At 37.5% G+C, this 17,236-nt stretch overlaps 1 protein-coding gene across 1 annotated transcript in view; it reads right to left on the minus strand.

Moving 5' to 3' along the window:
* Window positions 1-586: 586 nt before the first annotated feature.
* LOC101862435 (afadin- and alpha-actinin-binding protein B) overlaps window positions 587-17,236 on the minus strand; it is an 18,799-nt gene continuing 2,149 nt past the window's right edge. The window contains exons 2-14 of the mRNA XM_005105471.3: window positions 16,184-16,401; window positions 14,315-14,457; window positions 13,024-13,192; window positions 12,264-12,402; window positions 11,014-11,083; window positions 10,490-10,655; window positions 9,240-9,333; window positions 8,363-8,467; window positions 7,381-7,562; window positions 6,947-7,120; window positions 5,501-5,600; window positions 4,027-4,159; window positions 587-1,770 (exon numbers count right to left, since the gene is read on the minus strand). Coding sequence (XP_005105528.1) covers window positions 1,491-1,770; window positions 4,027-4,159; window positions 5,501-5,600; window positions 6,947-7,120; window positions 7,381-7,562; window positions 8,363-8,467; window positions 9,240-9,333; window positions 10,490-10,655; window positions 11,014-11,083; window positions 12,264-12,402; window positions 13,024-13,192; window positions 14,315-14,457; window positions 16,184-16,384 — 1,956 coding nt within the window. The 5' untranslated portion in view covers window positions 16,385-16,401 and the 3' untranslated portion in view covers window positions 587-1,490. The remainder of the gene's footprint in view (window positions 1,771-4,026; window positions 4,160-5,500; window positions 5,601-6,946; window positions 7,121-7,380; window positions 7,563-8,362; window positions 8,468-9,239; window positions 9,334-10,489; window positions 10,656-11,013; window positions 11,084-12,263; window positions 12,403-13,023; window positions 13,193-14,314; window positions 14,458-16,183; window positions 16,402-17,236) is intronic.

Raw genomic sequence — 17,236 nt, forward strand, 5'->3', positions numbered from 1 at the left:
AAAATCCAAAGAAACTGGGTGGGAAACATCGCCAATTGGCGTGATGAGGCAGCAAAGTGTTAAAGGCATAAAATTTTATTTTTTTTAGTTTTCAAGGACTCTTTAGTTAATGAAGCCACCAAACTTTGGAGGCCATTTTCTCGCTGATTTCATCACTGAAACCAGGCGACCTCACCTTCTTCAATTGCAAATATCTTAACTTCTATTCAAGACAGATGCATATTTCTTTAATTCAAAGCAAAATAAATTAATAAGCTTTCAGATTATACCAATGACTCCATAAGCCAAAAAATTGACGAGAGCCTGATTCCACTGCGTCATGACACATTTATTCATTCATCTATATTATTTTGTTTGTCTCTAAGACAAGTAATCTGATTATGACGATTACAATACCAATTTCAAGGCCCATCACAAGGTAAAAACAGCACCAATCGGGTCTTAAGACTCCCCATATTATGCACAAAAACCTGTCACATTATCACACTTCACTTACTTCATCAAGAACAACATACTCTTCTACGACACTATGGCTAATCTTTTAAGTCTGCAATATCAACTGGCCAAGTACATATTTATTTTTTCATTACATCTATTTATCCTCAAATCAAGACTAAGGAGAATAACTGAAAGCACAAAGGCAGTTATCTAAGCCAGCCATTGTACAATGCTGAACTAATCATTTTAGCCCATAAAAGTCATAACTAAAAACAAATCACTTTCCTCATCTGAGAGACCAGTTTTGAGGCTATGGGTCGCCACCACCGCTAAAAACTTTGTTAAGATTGGCTTAAATAAAAATCACATGAATACAACTTGTAACTGGTTATGTAGTGTTTATATTAAATCACCTATCCAAGCAAGAAAGCAGACAAGACTCCCGCAACTTCCGTGAAGACCGCACACATGATACACAAGTTTGAGCTACAGTCAAATAGCACTGATATGCTTCAATTTTGTTTGACTGATGACTGAGGTCAATTTAAACTGCAAACAAGTATTAGTTCACAGAAGAACAAAGACCTCAGGGCTCAGTGGCAAAAACTCACCTTCAAAACTACATTATCTGCTCCCCCTGAACACTTTAATGAAAAAACTAAAAAGGGGTTTATTACCTAGAAACCCCACTAGCATTAAAACAAAGCCCAGCTTCTCTCCCCAGCTGATTTTTTTCACTCAAACAACTGGAGCACACTAGAGACAATAAAATATTCTAGCATTTACCACAACCATTTTTTATAATTCCTTTTCAAAATCGAATACCATTAAACTGTATTGCCCCCCATTGGCTAAAATTATTTCAGCACTAATCCTAAAGTACCTATTTTTTCACACTAAAATACTAACACACATCTTCATGCATAGGCATCTTTTGCCTGAACTGCTAGTATTTTGATCAATCCATTTTCATAAATACAAAAGAAAGAAAACCCTCTGATTTTCATTTAACGGTACAAACTATTCAGCTTCAACCATAAAAAAAACATTTCTCAGTCTCTTTTAAGAGTAGAAGACGAAGTATTCTGACTGTCACCATGTCTAGAACAGGAACAGCTTCTTCCCAGGAGAGAGGCTTTGATCATGTCAAGACCCACACTTGAGGCATCAGCTGATGAACGGCGGGCTGGGTTAGTCTCGGAGGAGACAGAAGAAATACCAGTGACGTTTGGAGGCGGTGTGACTCTTGAAGGTGTGCTACTGACGGGGACCCCTTCCCTTGGAGCTTCTGTACCTGAGCTGCTCTGACTAACGTCTGGGCTGCCAACCAACCTGTCAGTGACATTACAGAAAGCTGTATTTTTTATTTCATTTTTTTAACGGACTGCTTATTGGCCCACAGGGGAATATAAAATTTCCCCTAGAACATTTATTAGTTGCCCACAAAGTTATCTCCCCTGTGTTTGGTGTCCCCCCCCCCCCCCCCCCCAAATCCACAAAGTCTGTCAATCACATATTTCAAATTGAGAATGTATAGTTTTCCAATCTAATGCAAAAAATAAAAAGATGAACAATATAGTAACTAAGAAGTTACACATCTTCATCTTGTTATCCAACACAGTATACATAGAGTAAACAAAGAAATAACTCAATAATACCGTAATATATTGTTTGACGAAAGAAGCATGCCCACATCCAGAGAACCTAAATTCTAAATGAAATACTGTTCGCAGACGATCAAAGTCTACTGCATAACAATAACACTGAAATGCAAGAACACCCTGACAAACAATCAAATCTGTAGAAATGTGTGCGAGACGGAATGCCTCAGGAAAACATTAACAAGAAGGGATAAAGTGAGAAAAAATAAAAGAGAACAAGTTGGGACAACACCACGTATGAAATACATTGAATTAACAACACATTAATTAAATGGCCCACGTGGGCCAATAAGCTCCAACTTATTTGCCATGTGGGCCAATAACAGCAGCCTTTTTTTTTAATGCCCCATGTCCCTTTTTCATGTTAATAATCTTATTCACATTAGACAATCATTGACTACAGAGTTGTGAATGAATAGGTACAGTGACTTTTCAACATTAAAATGGAGCAATAACAGAATACGAACAACAATGATTAGATCTGTTTGTTAGTTTTTGACTATTTAATTCATGTCTTTCAACAGGAAGCTCTCAATTAAATCTCACATGGCAAAATGCTAAGGATGTATAATTTTTCTAAAACAAAATAACATTTTTTAAAAAATAAATAAATAAAATAAAAAAGACGAAATAAATTTTTTTTAAATAAATGAAAAAAATCAAGAAGAAGTGAGCTACAATTTCTGTTACCTCTGAACACAGCATGTACACATATCAATAAGCTACCCCGGCACAGAATAACTGAACACACAATTAAGTCAGCATCATGTTCACATTTTCAAACTATACATAACACCTGCTCTTTAAACCCTCTTGATCTCAAATAAAGACCTTCTTCCTCCCACCCTCAAACAACACTTTATCTTAAATTGCAATTTTTTTTTTAAACCAAGCCAATTTCAAGTCTCATAGACGTCACTGGCCTAAAAACAAAAGTCCGACCTCATAAACTAATAAGAGCAATACATACTCAACAGTAATTAAAAACACTAAGAATAAAAAGAATTCAGTTTTACTAGCAAAATTGGTCTCTTCTTGCTATTTCTGTTTTTATTTTATTATATATATTAATTTTTTTCTGAGTTATTATATGCATTCATAAATTGGCATTCCCATATATGTACAACAAGAGCTCAAAGTTACAGGTGCACCAACACACTCTAATTCAGGAAAATAGAATCAAAATTTCATACAATCACTTAACTCAGCTCAAAGAGTTGTCCTGATGAGTTGAAGAACAGATTTCAACAATCCAAATTAACCAGTTATAGAAAGCTGAGCAAATGAAATTGAATGAAAGTTTCAGACTCAGCTGTTACTTTTTAAAAATATCACCACCATGCAGTTGATACGTTGTAGTTTAAGTTGAATCAGTACCACACTGGCCACATTTCACCAATATGCAAATTAACTCTTTATCTCCGAGGGGGGTGGGGGGGGCAAACCCACTATGCTGGGGCCCTGTATTGGTACGAAATCTAAAAGTGACATATATGTCACTAAACTGGTCATTAAATCAAAACAAGTAAACCTATTTTGTTAGTTCTTCATCTAATAAATGAACTCGCGATAAAAGGTACCTGTTTTCAGCAATGGCCGAAAAGTAATATAATGTCAAAGTCATAGTACAGCAATGTGCCCTCACTGGGAGAGACTTGCCGGAGATGAGGAGTTAAGACCGCAGTAACACTGAAAAGAACTAAAGCATTAGACCACTCAGGAGCACCCACCAACCACCTACTTTAACACCTTAGACGGAAAAAAATACAAAAGCGTCACATAATATCTGCATAAATCACAGGTAACATTTTTTAAAGCAATTAAAAGAATTTAAAATCAAGTCCTCAGACTTGCACTGTCAAGTTCTCAGACTTGCACTGGCACTATCAGTACATCCCCACCAAGCTGAAATCCCCCCAGTTTTTACCTCGAGTTCAATGGACTGAGACCTAGCACTTTGAAGAGGTCTGCAGCTGTAGGTAGGTCATCAGAGTCTTTGCTTTTGCTGCGTGCAGGGGAGAAAACCGGGGTGGCCGGCAGGAGTCTGTTGCTGGATCCACCTATGTAGAAGAAATTATATGAATCTTTCTATTTATGAACTTCGGGTGTACAATTTGAAATCAAATTTTCATAACCACCCTGTCACCCAATTGCCCTATTAGTTGCTTTTCTTTGGTACTAAAAAATTCTTTTTCAAGTTGAGTTTAGTTTTAGTAAGAGTTTTATAGTACTTGCAACACAATAACGCCATATAAGTACCCACATTTTGCATTATGTCGTAGACAAGATATACATACTAAACTTGTACCCTTGAAAAACTATGCATACAGAGACTTTTGAGTGCACGAACCTATTATCTTCTTTGAGACTGAAGATGACAAGAGAAGTAGTAGTAGTATAGGGTTTTACGGCACTCGCAAACTGCATACGATCATATGAGCGTGCGAAACACAAGTTGTTTGCATTCGCAACAGTTCCCTGCACCGTTGGTTAGCTTTTAGACTTTAAAATGTTAAAATGTTTAAAAATCAGTGTAAATATATATATATATTTTCAATCTAAAACAATTTTTCTACTTAACGTAAAAAATTTTAATAGTATTTATTTCACTTTACAATTTGCCATAAAGGCCAATGGCCTTCATAAAATTCAAAATTCTGCTGCGAACAATGACGGAAAAAATGTCTTGCAATTTCTTGCATTTATAATATTTCCTTAGGATCTCTCCAAAGTCTAGACATTCGGTTAAGATGTGTCTAATGGTAAAATCTGTGTCGCATCCGACACAGAACAGCTTCTCATCTCCCTGTAGGAGGGTTTTGTGGGTCAGGGCTGTGTGTCCGATGCTCAATCAAGTAAAAATGACTTCGTCTCTTCTGGAGAGGTTCGAAGGATTTCGCTGTTCTAGTTTGGGTTTTATAACATATACTTTATTGTTTTTCTGTTTTTCTAAGTAGCTCTCCCACAGACTGAATGATGACAAGAGAGTAAAAAAAAAAAGACTCACTGATTTAAAAAGTCTATGCCAGAATGCAATGACAGAAGATCACAGCCTGGGAACTGCAGAGGTAGCATGCAGTTTTTGAGTTTGAGTAAAGAGAAACACATCGACACAATAATAGTCATTTGGTACAGAAAAAAGGTATGGTAATAAGACAGAAACAACAGAGGGAAAGAAAGAGAAGTAGGACCTACCAGTGGCACCCTCCAGCCACTGTGCAGATCAGATTCCACTCCCAGAACGCAGTGTATGGTCAACCAAAACAAGAATGTTAAGTTTCCATCATTTTTATTCCATATCGCATTGCGAAAGAGCAATAAGCTTATACTAATTTAAGTAAATGAAGAAAATACAATCAGAGAAATAGCCAATCATTCACAAAAAAAAGTACTCAGCTTACCACCAATCTTCTGTTTCCTGTGTTCCTTTTCTTTAAATGGGCTTAGGTTGAGAAAATGTTGCTTCAGAAAATTGGACCTTTCTTCATGAAGTGCTTGTCTCTGAGGATGAAGAAGTTCAAGAAAATTATCCTGTCAAAAAACATACAAATGCTCAATCTCAAGATGCAACAAGTTTTTAGCTTGAGTAAAGAGAAGTTCTCTCCAGAAATTCTCTCCAGAATCGCGCAAACATCAGCTGCGCTGTCAAAACTGAAGCCTATTTGAAGGGACAGAAACATCACGCACAGCTAAAAAATTAGACTAATGCGCTCACTGGTCATCTCAGTATTTTTATACGCCTGCGAGTCGTGGATACAAACAGCAGAATTAGAGAAAAAGATTCAGATCACAGAGATGAGATGTTACCGCAGACTCCTTGACATCTCGTACAAAGACCACGTTTCAAATGCCGAAGTACGAAAGAGAATCATCAATGCAGTGGGACAATATGAAGATCTACTGACCACAGTGAAAAGACGAAAACTATAATGGTATGGGCATGTCACAAAATCCACAGGACTTGCCAAAACAATCCTGCAAGGAACCGTACAAGGAAAGAGAAAGAGAGGAAGGCAGAGAAGGAGATGGGAGGACAACATTAAAGAATGGACAGGAAAGACGATGGGTGACAATCTGAGGAGAGCAGAGGACAAAAATAGATGGTGAGAGCTGGTTTTCCAATGCAGTGGTGCCCCAACGGTTGCCCCAACCACGGGATAGAAGAAGAAGAAAGAGAAGTATATTGTTAAAAATAACAACCGTTTGGTGCAAGAAAACATCAAGATAGACAAGCAAAAACAAAATACGGAAAGAAAAGAAATAGAATCTACCAGTCATTCCCTCAGTCCGTCCATAGATAACACTGACAAAGCTCAGACTGTCAGTGGGCATAATGACATGTAGTTGGTAAATAAAAATACAATGAGAGTATGTTACATCCGAAACCCTAAAAGACAGAACTTTTTTCCACAAACAATAAGATAAGATAATATAAGATAAGATAATATAAGATAAGATAATATAAGATAAGATACATCTTTACAGTCCAGATCCTGGCACATTAGTTTGATGTTTCACCACGTGTACACACACACACGCACGCATGCACACACGCACGCACGTACGCACACACACACACGCGCACACATACACCCACACACACAATGGAAGTTCACTTGAAAGACCTGCATTGCTGTATACCATTTGGTTTTTTTCTCATGCAACCTTTCAGAAAAGACTTTTTAGGGGAAATTAGCACATTTTAGAAAAAAAAGAGACCACTGCAATACATTTTGCACACACCATTATTCACCTCAGCTTGCATGAAAATAAATTACTTCATTCGACAGAAGTTCATAGCTGCAGCATCAATAAAAGCCTTCAAAGCAATGATAACAGAAACAAACCTCTCTTCCCAGTCTGACAGCAGCTTCGGTGTAAGCGCGGCGTTCTTTTTCAAAATTTGCCTTCTCCTCAAAGAACAGCCTCTTCTGCTCCGAGAGGTTCTCTTTCTCCTTCAGCAGCTGAGACTCGTGCAGGAAGCTGCTTTCCACAGAGTGTGACTGCGATGTCAGTGATTGCTGCAGAGATGAGAGAAAAAAAAGTTATGTTTTTAGATGAAGAAGCAATTAAGATTTGGCAGAACTTTGCCTAAGAAATTAGAAGAACAGTGGAACTGAAGGTTTTTTTTTACAGTGTAATTGTGCGAAGCCTTGAACCACCCCCCAAAACGATCGAGGTTTAAGATCACCCTACTAGGGATTCAAACTAGAGCCATCTGATCCACAGTACAGCACAACATCAACTAAAGCACAGAGAAAATCCTTCATAAAACCTGTACCTGTATCAGCTCCTCCTGCTGCTGTATGATACTCTTGTACTTCTGAATCTGCTTCTTGAGTTTCTCCACATCCATTGACTCCGCTGCCCCCTGGTGACGATCTGAAGTGTCGCGGTCAGTCGTGCCCGAAGCTGAGGTCACCGACTGTGACATGACGATGGACGGATGACCTTTGGTCACTGCTGTAAAAAAAGATGTAACGGTAAATGTCTTACGCCTCGATACACACAATTTAGATCATTTTAGAGGAGGGCTGCTTCAACCATGACTATCACAGTCCTGACCTGACCATCAATAATTTATCTATAGAGGCATCAGCAATCCATGTTCGGATGCTGTTTTAGCCTCTCTCACCTGTCTGTGGATTAATTGATATTTTTTCCAATTTGGTTTTATTTTTAAGCACCATGTATCTATGGTTTTCAACTTGAAATTCGCCTATAATTCAATGTAATTGTTCCCCCTCCCTTTTCAAAAACATCAACTGCATACATATTGTGATAACCCATATTCACAAAGCACTAGCTGCAGTTTAGAAACAGCTTACACAAATGATCAGCAATGACATGGGGAAAAACAGCAAGTCCACAAATCTTAGAGCAGTGAAAGAGAAATCCCCTAGCGATCAAAGCCTTAAATTAAACATGAGCCAAGCTACGTGCAACTCACTATGACTCTACAGCATTGCTAGATATACCCCCCCCCCCCCTGAAACTCATTATCTTCACCATCATTAAGTGCCAGATATGAAGGAGACATTGGCAGACATGTTTTGCCATTCATTTCCTTGCTCAGATGATCACAGAAATCCAAAACAAAATTATTCTGGTCTTTCCACATTATCCATTTGTTCAGGTCCTCTAGGAAATTACTCTTGGTGGTATACCCCTGCCTTGTTTGCCTTCAATTTTTTCCATAGAGACGTTAATATAATACCAGTAAGACCAGAAACTAATTCTGAAACAGTAAGTCAGTGCCTTACTTCGAACTAAAGACTTTTTCATGCTCTCTGAGATCTGCTGGCACGTCTCTTTGAAAGTGCGTTCCACTTCTTTCCTAACCATGTCATATGGCATCTGAAAATAGTCTGTAAAGAGGAAAAAAGGAAGTAAAGGACAAAATGAAATGGTAATCAAAGACTTCTGAGATTTTTTTTAACAGGTTGAAAGTTAATCTCACCCTAAAAAATATATCCATTTCCATATTATACTCAATTATAATAAGTTATGGCTTATTTACTAACAATGATAATGACAATATTTATCTTGCATGGAGAAATTTGTCTTGGTAGTTCACAATGGCAGTGGTGTTACCAGGTTCATGTGCACTCATACACACAACAAGAAAGGACATAAATGTTACATACTGAAACACACCCCTCCCCCCAACAAAGGACAGACTAAATGCGAGACCATGCTCTCAGCAAACTAAGTAAGACATAATATTATAATGATGCAAACTTCCCTGAAGATACCAAACAGAAAATATTCAGTTCACACAAAAACAAAAGATTATTATCCGTTTCTATTCTCTTGCTTAAGTTCAGGTTAAAGAAAATGTATACTATCCAACCACGGCCCAGTTGAAACAACAAATGCATTTATAATCATTTCATGTGCAAAAAAATTTTTTTTTAAAGGATTCTAATTCAAAACAAAAAAAGACAAAACAACAACAAAACAAAAAGGTCACTCATATGACCTCATGTAAAATTACCAGTGCTGTAAAACTCTTACTAAACAACAACAAAACAAAAAGGTCACTCATATGACCTCATGTAAAATTGCCACTGCAGTAAAACTCTTACTAAACAACAACAAAACAAAAAGTGAAAAAAAGCCAAAATGTCCACAACTCACCTGCCTCCAAGTCTTTCATCGACAGTCTCGGTCCTCGCTTCATGATGTCGTCGGACTCTTCCCCCGATGATAAATCACCAGCAGGAAATGACAACTGTGGAGCCAGTGAAAAAACCCATTATGTCACTTTTATCAAACGGAGTAAAGAGTCAACGCAGGAGGAGAAAACAGTGCCATTACTGTCAGGAATTTTACCCTATCTGTTCCTTCTTTTCTCCAAACAAACTTTTGGTTTAGTAAGTGTTTTACTCCACTTGCAACACAATAAAGTCATATAAGTGCTTCTAGATGTGTTACAAGAGAGTAACAAGCACAAAAAAGAAGGAGGGGAGATAAAGACGATAGATGTTTGATAGGAAAGAAGGAGTAAACCGCACCAGAGCACCTGTGAACCACCCACAAACAAACTATGATTGATGCACAAGAATATGGTCATAGTCCAACTCTAACATGTATGTGCATGAACACTGATTTCAGAAAAATAGAAAGCATACATAATTTCTTTCTTATTATCTATTAGAACAGCTGAAAATTTGGGGAAAATGGGTAGGGTTTTTTTTTTTACAAATTATAAAATCACTAATTATAATTCACAGTTGTGAGTAACATAATTCGAGATAAATATAAATCTTTGACCTAATTCGGCAGATGAACGATTAGAGTCGAAAACCTCACAATATGTGTCACTATGCTGTGGAACCAGGCGTTCGTCAATTTTTCTGGCATATAGAGTTATTGGTATTATCTTAAGGCATGTTAATTTGCCTTGCTTTCGATGAAAAGATAATCCATTCATCTTCAATAGAAGTCAAGATATTTTGGATTGAAGAAGGTGTAGGTCACCTAGTTTCATAGGTTAAATGAGACACAAAAAGGCCGCCAAAGTTTAATGACTTCCAAAGCTTGAGAGTCTTTCGAAACAGTAAGTTTATATCTTTTGTGTTTTAATCAGCGTTTTAAAATAAAATCCACACTGCAAACTGTTATTAAATGGAAACAAAAGTTGTTGTTGTTGTTGTTTTCAAATCCCTTTAGCTGCGAGCATTTCGCTCTTGTCAGCGCAAAGCCTCCCTCAAGTAACCACATGTCCTTGTCATGGAAACAAAAGGTACTGAGTCAAAAAATGAAAATTCGACAAAAATTGCCAAACGGGAAGAAAAATGCTGTTTTGTTCAATTTCGTTATTTTGACAAGCGCCTGATTTCCCTACGCTGCCTCATATATGTTTGCACCATCTTCACTGTACGTACCTCAGCCCCACTGGAGGAGGACATGTCCCCTGTGTGTTTGAGGAGAGCGGACAACTCTCTGTGCAAGGCTAGCAGACAGTCCCGCAGTTCAGAGTTCTCCTGCATGAGCTCATGATGTCGCTCCTCATAGTTATTGATGAGAAGCTGATACATCTCCTCTTCCTGCCTGTAATAAACCAAAATTATGTTTCGAGTGTTATTATGTTTGTTATGTTATTTATGCGTCATTACGTAATTAAGCAAATATGTATTCGTGTCTAATATTTACCCGCTTTGCTTGAATCTGAACTCGAGTGAAGAAAAGCCTATGAATATAATAATGACCAATCAGTGCAAAGAAAAACATGACTAGTAGACAAAAGTAACTGTCTAAGAGTAAAGGAGGCCAGCCAGTGGGAATCCTCAAACCACCCAAACCACTTGGTTTTGTTTGGCTTTAGTTTGACATCTTACTTTTACAGTGATAGCATATTACTATGCACAGCCACTTGACTAATGTGACCAGCCTATTAGTTTCCTCTCACTTTTCAAGGCCCACTTTCCACGTAGCTCGCCGGCCCTCGCTCAGTCCAACAACATGCATCAGGTCCATTCCTGCAACACACGTAGGAAAATGTGAGGCATCGTAGGAAAATCAGGTGCTTGTCAACAAAAGGAAATCAAAGATATCGATATTTTTGGGTCGGTTCGGCAATTGCCATCAAATTTTTGGTTTTTGGACTCAGCACCTTTTATGTCCATTTAAAAACACATTTTCGTGAGGAATTTTCAGAGAGACATTGATTAAAGGCATAAAAAAGGTAAATTTTGTTTCCAAGGACTCTCAAGCGTGGAAAGTCACAAAACTTTGGCAGCCATTATATCCAAAATTTCTTTACTTATATTCAAGAGAGAGGGGTGTTTAAAAAAATCAAAAGCAAGACAAACGAACCAGCTTTAAGATGATACCAATAACTCTATATGCCCAAAAATTTATAAACTCCTGATTCCACCGTGTTGTGACTCTTTTAAGAAAAATTGCTTTCAGGAAAAATTTCATTTGTGCGACATCATGGTGAAATCAGGCACTCGTCAAAATAATTTAATCGAAGAAAGCAACATTTTTCCCACCTCTCCAGATAATTTTATCGAATTTGTTTGTGTAGGCTCAGCACCTTTCATTTCCACTTAAAAACACATTGTTTTTGTGGATTTTACTGAAGAACATTGATCAAAGGCACTTTCATTTCCACTTAAAAACACATTGTTTTTGTGGATTTTACTGAAGAACATTGATCAAAGGTACAAAAAAGTGTAAACTCCAAGGACACCCAAGCTTCGGATGTCATCAAACTTTGGCGGCCATTTTTGCACCTCTGACACCAGGTGACTCCCTACCCCCTTCAATTACAAGTACCAGCACGTCGATTCAAGATTGATGTGTACTTTTTTTTTTTCAGCAAAAGCAAGACAAAATATAAACAAGCTTTAAGATGATACCATAAACCCTAAACGTCAAAAAATTGATGAGTGCCTATTCCAACATGTCAGGGCACATTTATTTCCAAAATAAGAGTAAGCATTATCCTCTTTTCCAGTTTGTAACAAATTGATATACAGAGTCTTCACCTTGAAAAATAAAACTTATTGATTCTAAACCATAAACAACCCCACTGAACTCTTGACAATACGCATCTTGCTTTATGTTTGTGAGGAACCAAAATCATCATAATGAAATCAAGGACAACAACAACCAACGTGTCTCCAGTGTCAGAGAGAGAGAAATTCTACCTACCCACTTTCCTGTCCGGCACCTTGTCAGCGAGCAGCTGGTGCAGTCGTTCCTTCAGCCTGTGGATCTCCCTCTCCTTCTTCTTCAGCTCGTGTCGATGCTGCACCTCTTTAGAATGAATGGCTGCAGTCAGTCTTTTCGCCTGGTCGACAAAGATTTCAAAGGAGTCCAAAGGATGACAACAGACGTGATGACAAATTCACATAAAAATGAGAACAAAACCGTGTAGAAAGTTTTCAAGAAAGCACATTGACACAATACTGCCGTAAGCTGACAAAATGCCTTTTTTTCATTCACAGCAGTTTCGAGATAAAGAGGCGTAACCATTTAAAAATAGTATTCTTCCGGAATTTGAATTCTAACTTATTCACAAACTATTCACAGTTTCACTTTGATTTTTTCACAAAAGGAGGGTAAGTGATCAGACTTTCGATTTAGTAAATTAAAAAATTTGGTGCCAAAAATGAAAAAAGCGTGAAGTCAACTAACAGCAGAATAGTGGTCACGATGGAGAGATCATGTTACTTCTACACTAACAAACCACTACATCTCTTTCATGTGATTCTTCCGAAGTATTTGACAAAGCTTTTTTTTTCTTAAATCTGCTGACTGATCAACATTGTCCGCATTTATATATTTTCTTTCACTCTTCATTCATTTTCTTTTAACACTACGCAGCTCGTGCAGTATCAATATTTCACACACTAACCGTAAACATTCTGCATATCTATACAACACAGAATCACGGACTTCATTTCCTCACCTCCTCTTTTTCCGTTTTCACTTTGCTGCAGATCTGTTTGTACTTCACATTAATCTGTCGAAATTTCTCTTGCTCTTTAGCCAACTCCCGATCCACCTGCTCTTGCAAATGTTTCATCCTCAAGTTCACAGACTGCCGATGCTCGCTCTCACAGGACAATTTGTGATTCCTAGATTAAAATAAAAAAGGAGAGGATTTATTCTCTTCTTTCGTTGAGATAACAAGAAACATGTCACCCAGTGATCGTTTAAAAATACAGGAAAAAGAAAGATTATTCATTTCAACAACAGAGGAATGAAAGAAGGAAGTATGACCTATCAGATGTACTCTCCCAAGAATTTAGACAGCTCAGTTGTTATCGTGTAAAACCATTCAATTTATTTACAAATCACTCATAGAGCCAAATGCCTTATAAAATTCTATATAAACTGTATTTCTATTGAACATCAACCTCTGAGCATCTAACAAGATATCCTGCTGTACATCACCCAAGAAAATACAGAGACTGAAGCTGGAAAAAATAGAAAGGCTGCAAAAGTTATTGTCAAGTCATGACAGTGCTCGTGCTGAAAGGTAAAAAGACAATAAAATAAGTTATCCCTTAATTAACTTTTTATCTCCGGCAAGTCGCGGTCGGAACCACTGTGGAAGTGAGCTGCTGACAGCAGCTCGGGCACATTCCTTTACGATGACTTCGACATCAAATTAATTTTTGGCCGTTGCCGAAAATAGTTCTCTTTATCAGGATTTCATTTATTAGATGAAGAACTATCGAGATAGGCTCACTTGTTTTGTTTTAATCACCAATTTAGTGATGATTTTGTCATTTTTAGATTGAGTACAAAAAAAGGGGCTCCAGCATAGTGGGTTTACCCCCCACGGAGATAAAAAGTTAACCTTTTAGTAACTGATACAGCAACCGTAGGACGCTTGAGTTACAGTATGGTGACTGAACATGACGGAGGAACATCTGATCCTCCACAAATTCTGATCGGTTCTCAAATAAATAACATTTTACATTGGCTACAATATATATTTATATACAATAAATTAAATTTAGTAAATGGAAATGAGTCCCTTAGCTGTAAATTCATACTCATGTACTAATTTTAAGTAAAATAGTACAACTGAGAGAGAGAGAGAGAGAGAGAGAGAGAGAGAGAGAGAGAGAGAGAGAGAGAAAGAAGCAACTTGACCATGTCAACAAGTCTGCTCTATAGCAATTTGAAAGAAATCAGATCATAAGTACTGACCAAAGGAAACAGTCACAAGAAAAAAATGAAATCCATACCGTTCTTCCACATTTTCCTTTACAGCCAGAGTTTTGTGGTACAGAGTTAGCAGGTCGTACATGCGGTTGACGAACGAAACTGTATCAAACGCCCCTTTGGCGGTGTCAAGCCTTAGACAGGAGAGTCCAAGGAGCTCAAGTTCCTATTATTCAAAAATAAATTTAAAAAACAAATAAATTACTTAACAAACCAACGACTCCTTTCTATTAAGTCTGGAAACTTCAAAAGTAAAACAAAGTAGCTTAAAAGTCCCTGTGAATCTATCCTTATCAGCATTATCATCAATATCATGAAGTGCCAGATTTGAAGCAGAAATTGTATGATGATCATTGTTTGTAACTCATTTCTGTGTTCAGATGCTCTCAAAAACCTATGTTGTCCTGAACTTTCACCGTCAACCAACTGTACAAGTTCTTTCGGCAAATTGTCCTTGGTCTACCTTTGCTTCATTTTTTTTTTTTTTCGCACTGAGAGCATGATGTTCATAAGGCCTTTTATAAATGTCTTTTAGTTTTAGTAGAAGTTTATACGGCAGTTGCAACACAATAACATCATTCAATTTTATTAAGTGCAGAAGATTAGAGGTGTTACAACAGAGTTTTTTAAAAAAAGGAGGAGAGATAAGGACGATAGATGATTGATAGGACAGAAGGAGAAAACCACACCAGAGCACTAGCCAACCACCCACATGTTTTACGTCTATTCAAATGTCACAGCAACTGCCTTCGTTTCTTTCTAATGTTGTTGTTTTTGTTAGTCAGTAGCCCACATGGCCTTCCTTTAACAGTACCTCATTTGTTTCGTACCATAAAATTCTCAAGTCTCGTAAGACACCACATTTCTGTCATTATCTTAGTTAACTGTCCAGCATTCGCAGCCATGGACAGGGTTTCACTTCTAATTTAGCTATAATGACACTCCCCAAATGCTTTGGATGTTTTTTTGCTGCGTCATAAAAAATCCCATCACCTCTTCCATGAATTTGTCGTTGTATATGGTGGCTTTAAGGGGCTATCCAGAATAATACCGTTTTGAGAAAATTGAAGGTAAAGTTTTTGCCCCTTGTTCAGTTTCTTTAAAAGACACGAGGAGTTTTCTCTATAACCAAACAAATATACACACCAATGAAACCAAACTTCTCTAATAGGTAAGGCAATGCCCATTTTTTGTGTAGGTCAAGATTTCTGGAACCCCCCCTGGTTTAGCCTGCTTGTCCATAAAAGCGACCATGTTCATGTTATATTTCATGTTTTGGTTGATCCTTGACTTTCCATCTTATTTCTGAACGACCCAATATATTTAGTTTCATCCTATACAGTTCCTGTTTTATCATTTCTACCTTGCTCCTACCAAGCAAAGAGGCCAGATGGAGCTCATATGACCTTATGCAGTTGCAAGCGCCAGAAAACCTTAATAAAACTTTAAAAAGAGGTCAAAGCTGGATTATGAACCCCATTAATGCTGTCGCCTTTAAAACTACCATATTTTTCTTGGGAACTTACAGCTGTAAGGGACTGTGTATTTCAGCCCTGAGAAATAACCAATAAAGAAGTGATTTAAAAAATGGAGCCTTACTCTTAATCTGGACATACTGACCAATAACAAAACATTAGCTTAGTAGAGATAAAGTAATGGAGTAAAAGGATGAAGGAGGCAGAGGATAGCAACACCTTGACAAAGAGAATGTCTCGATATATTGCACACTGATGGAAAGAAGTAGAAAAACTGTAGGAAATAAACTCTCGAAGTTAGAACATTTATTTATAATTGTTCGTCAAAAGTCTCATTTTAAATTTAAAACTTTTGTTTCCCCAATTTTAACTCTTGCTTCTAAAAACTGAATTTGACACAAATTCTGGGCCACCCACCTGGTTGATATATGCAACAGAGTTCAAAAGATTATCTCTTGTGCAAAAGATTGGCCCAGAATTGCGAGAATAATCTCCACTATCAGCATGCACTAAGAAATCGCTGTTCAGTTCCTCTTGGTCCCCAAGGACAGAATACTGGGAGTGTCTCATAGCTGAGTCTGGAGGAATCATGAGGTTGTGCATACTCCAGCCTGACATGGTAGATGTGCTGGGCTCTGAAGTAAAAACATAAATATTTAACAAGCAAGGACTTTATTACTTCTTCATCTTCATGAATTTATAATTACAACTTAAATTACAAAAAAATAATGGAGCAAGAAAAAATCAGCATCTACTGGTAGCAATAAATCATCTGCAATGGACTGAGAAAAATCATTCAAGAACATATATCATGCAAACAGCATGCACGAAAAAAGGCATCACATAAAATCACGGAAGAGGCTAGCCGTACATAATAATGATGGCGACACTGACAAACAGCAAAAAACAGGCCTACTGAATTGTAAATAAATTTTTAGTTTGAAATACATACCCACTAAAGTATTTGTATTTGAGACGAAATCAAAAGCTGCTTTACTAACAGGGCATGTAATTTAAACCTGAATAATTAGCCGACTAGTGAGACCTGTGTACTCAACAGGTCCCTAAGAGGGCGTAAATAAATAAGTACAGCTAGACTGTCGGGCTAAGCACGGCTAGCCACTCTGTAAAATTATATAGTATAGAGATCTAGTAGTGCAAGGGACCATTTCCAACCATGGTAACAATGGATCTGGCTTATATTGAGGGCATCCAATGGATATGCTAGGATTTGTCATTTACACCAAATATTTATTTGCAGCTCTGGCTCTACCTTCTTGTAAAATCTATCCCTACCTGCCTTTATTGATCAACAACATGCCAGGTACAGTGACAAAAAGGTTCAAACAGATGACAATTTCAATCACATTACAAAATGTCCGTCTCTATTTCTCATAACGCTCGGGAAAATCGAACGGTTTCTGTTCTCAAGAATTTTTGGTCATTTGCGAATGGAGGGGCCTGTGTGTG

This window comes from Aplysia californica, unplaced genomic scaffold, assembly GCF_000002075.1.
Source record: "Aplysia californica isolate F4 #8 unplaced genomic scaffold, AplCal3.0 scaffold00472, whole genome shotgun sequence".
NCBI classification, from domain to species: domain Eukaryota; kingdom Metazoa; phylum Mollusca; class Gastropoda; order Aplysiida; family Aplysiidae; genus Aplysia; species Aplysia californica.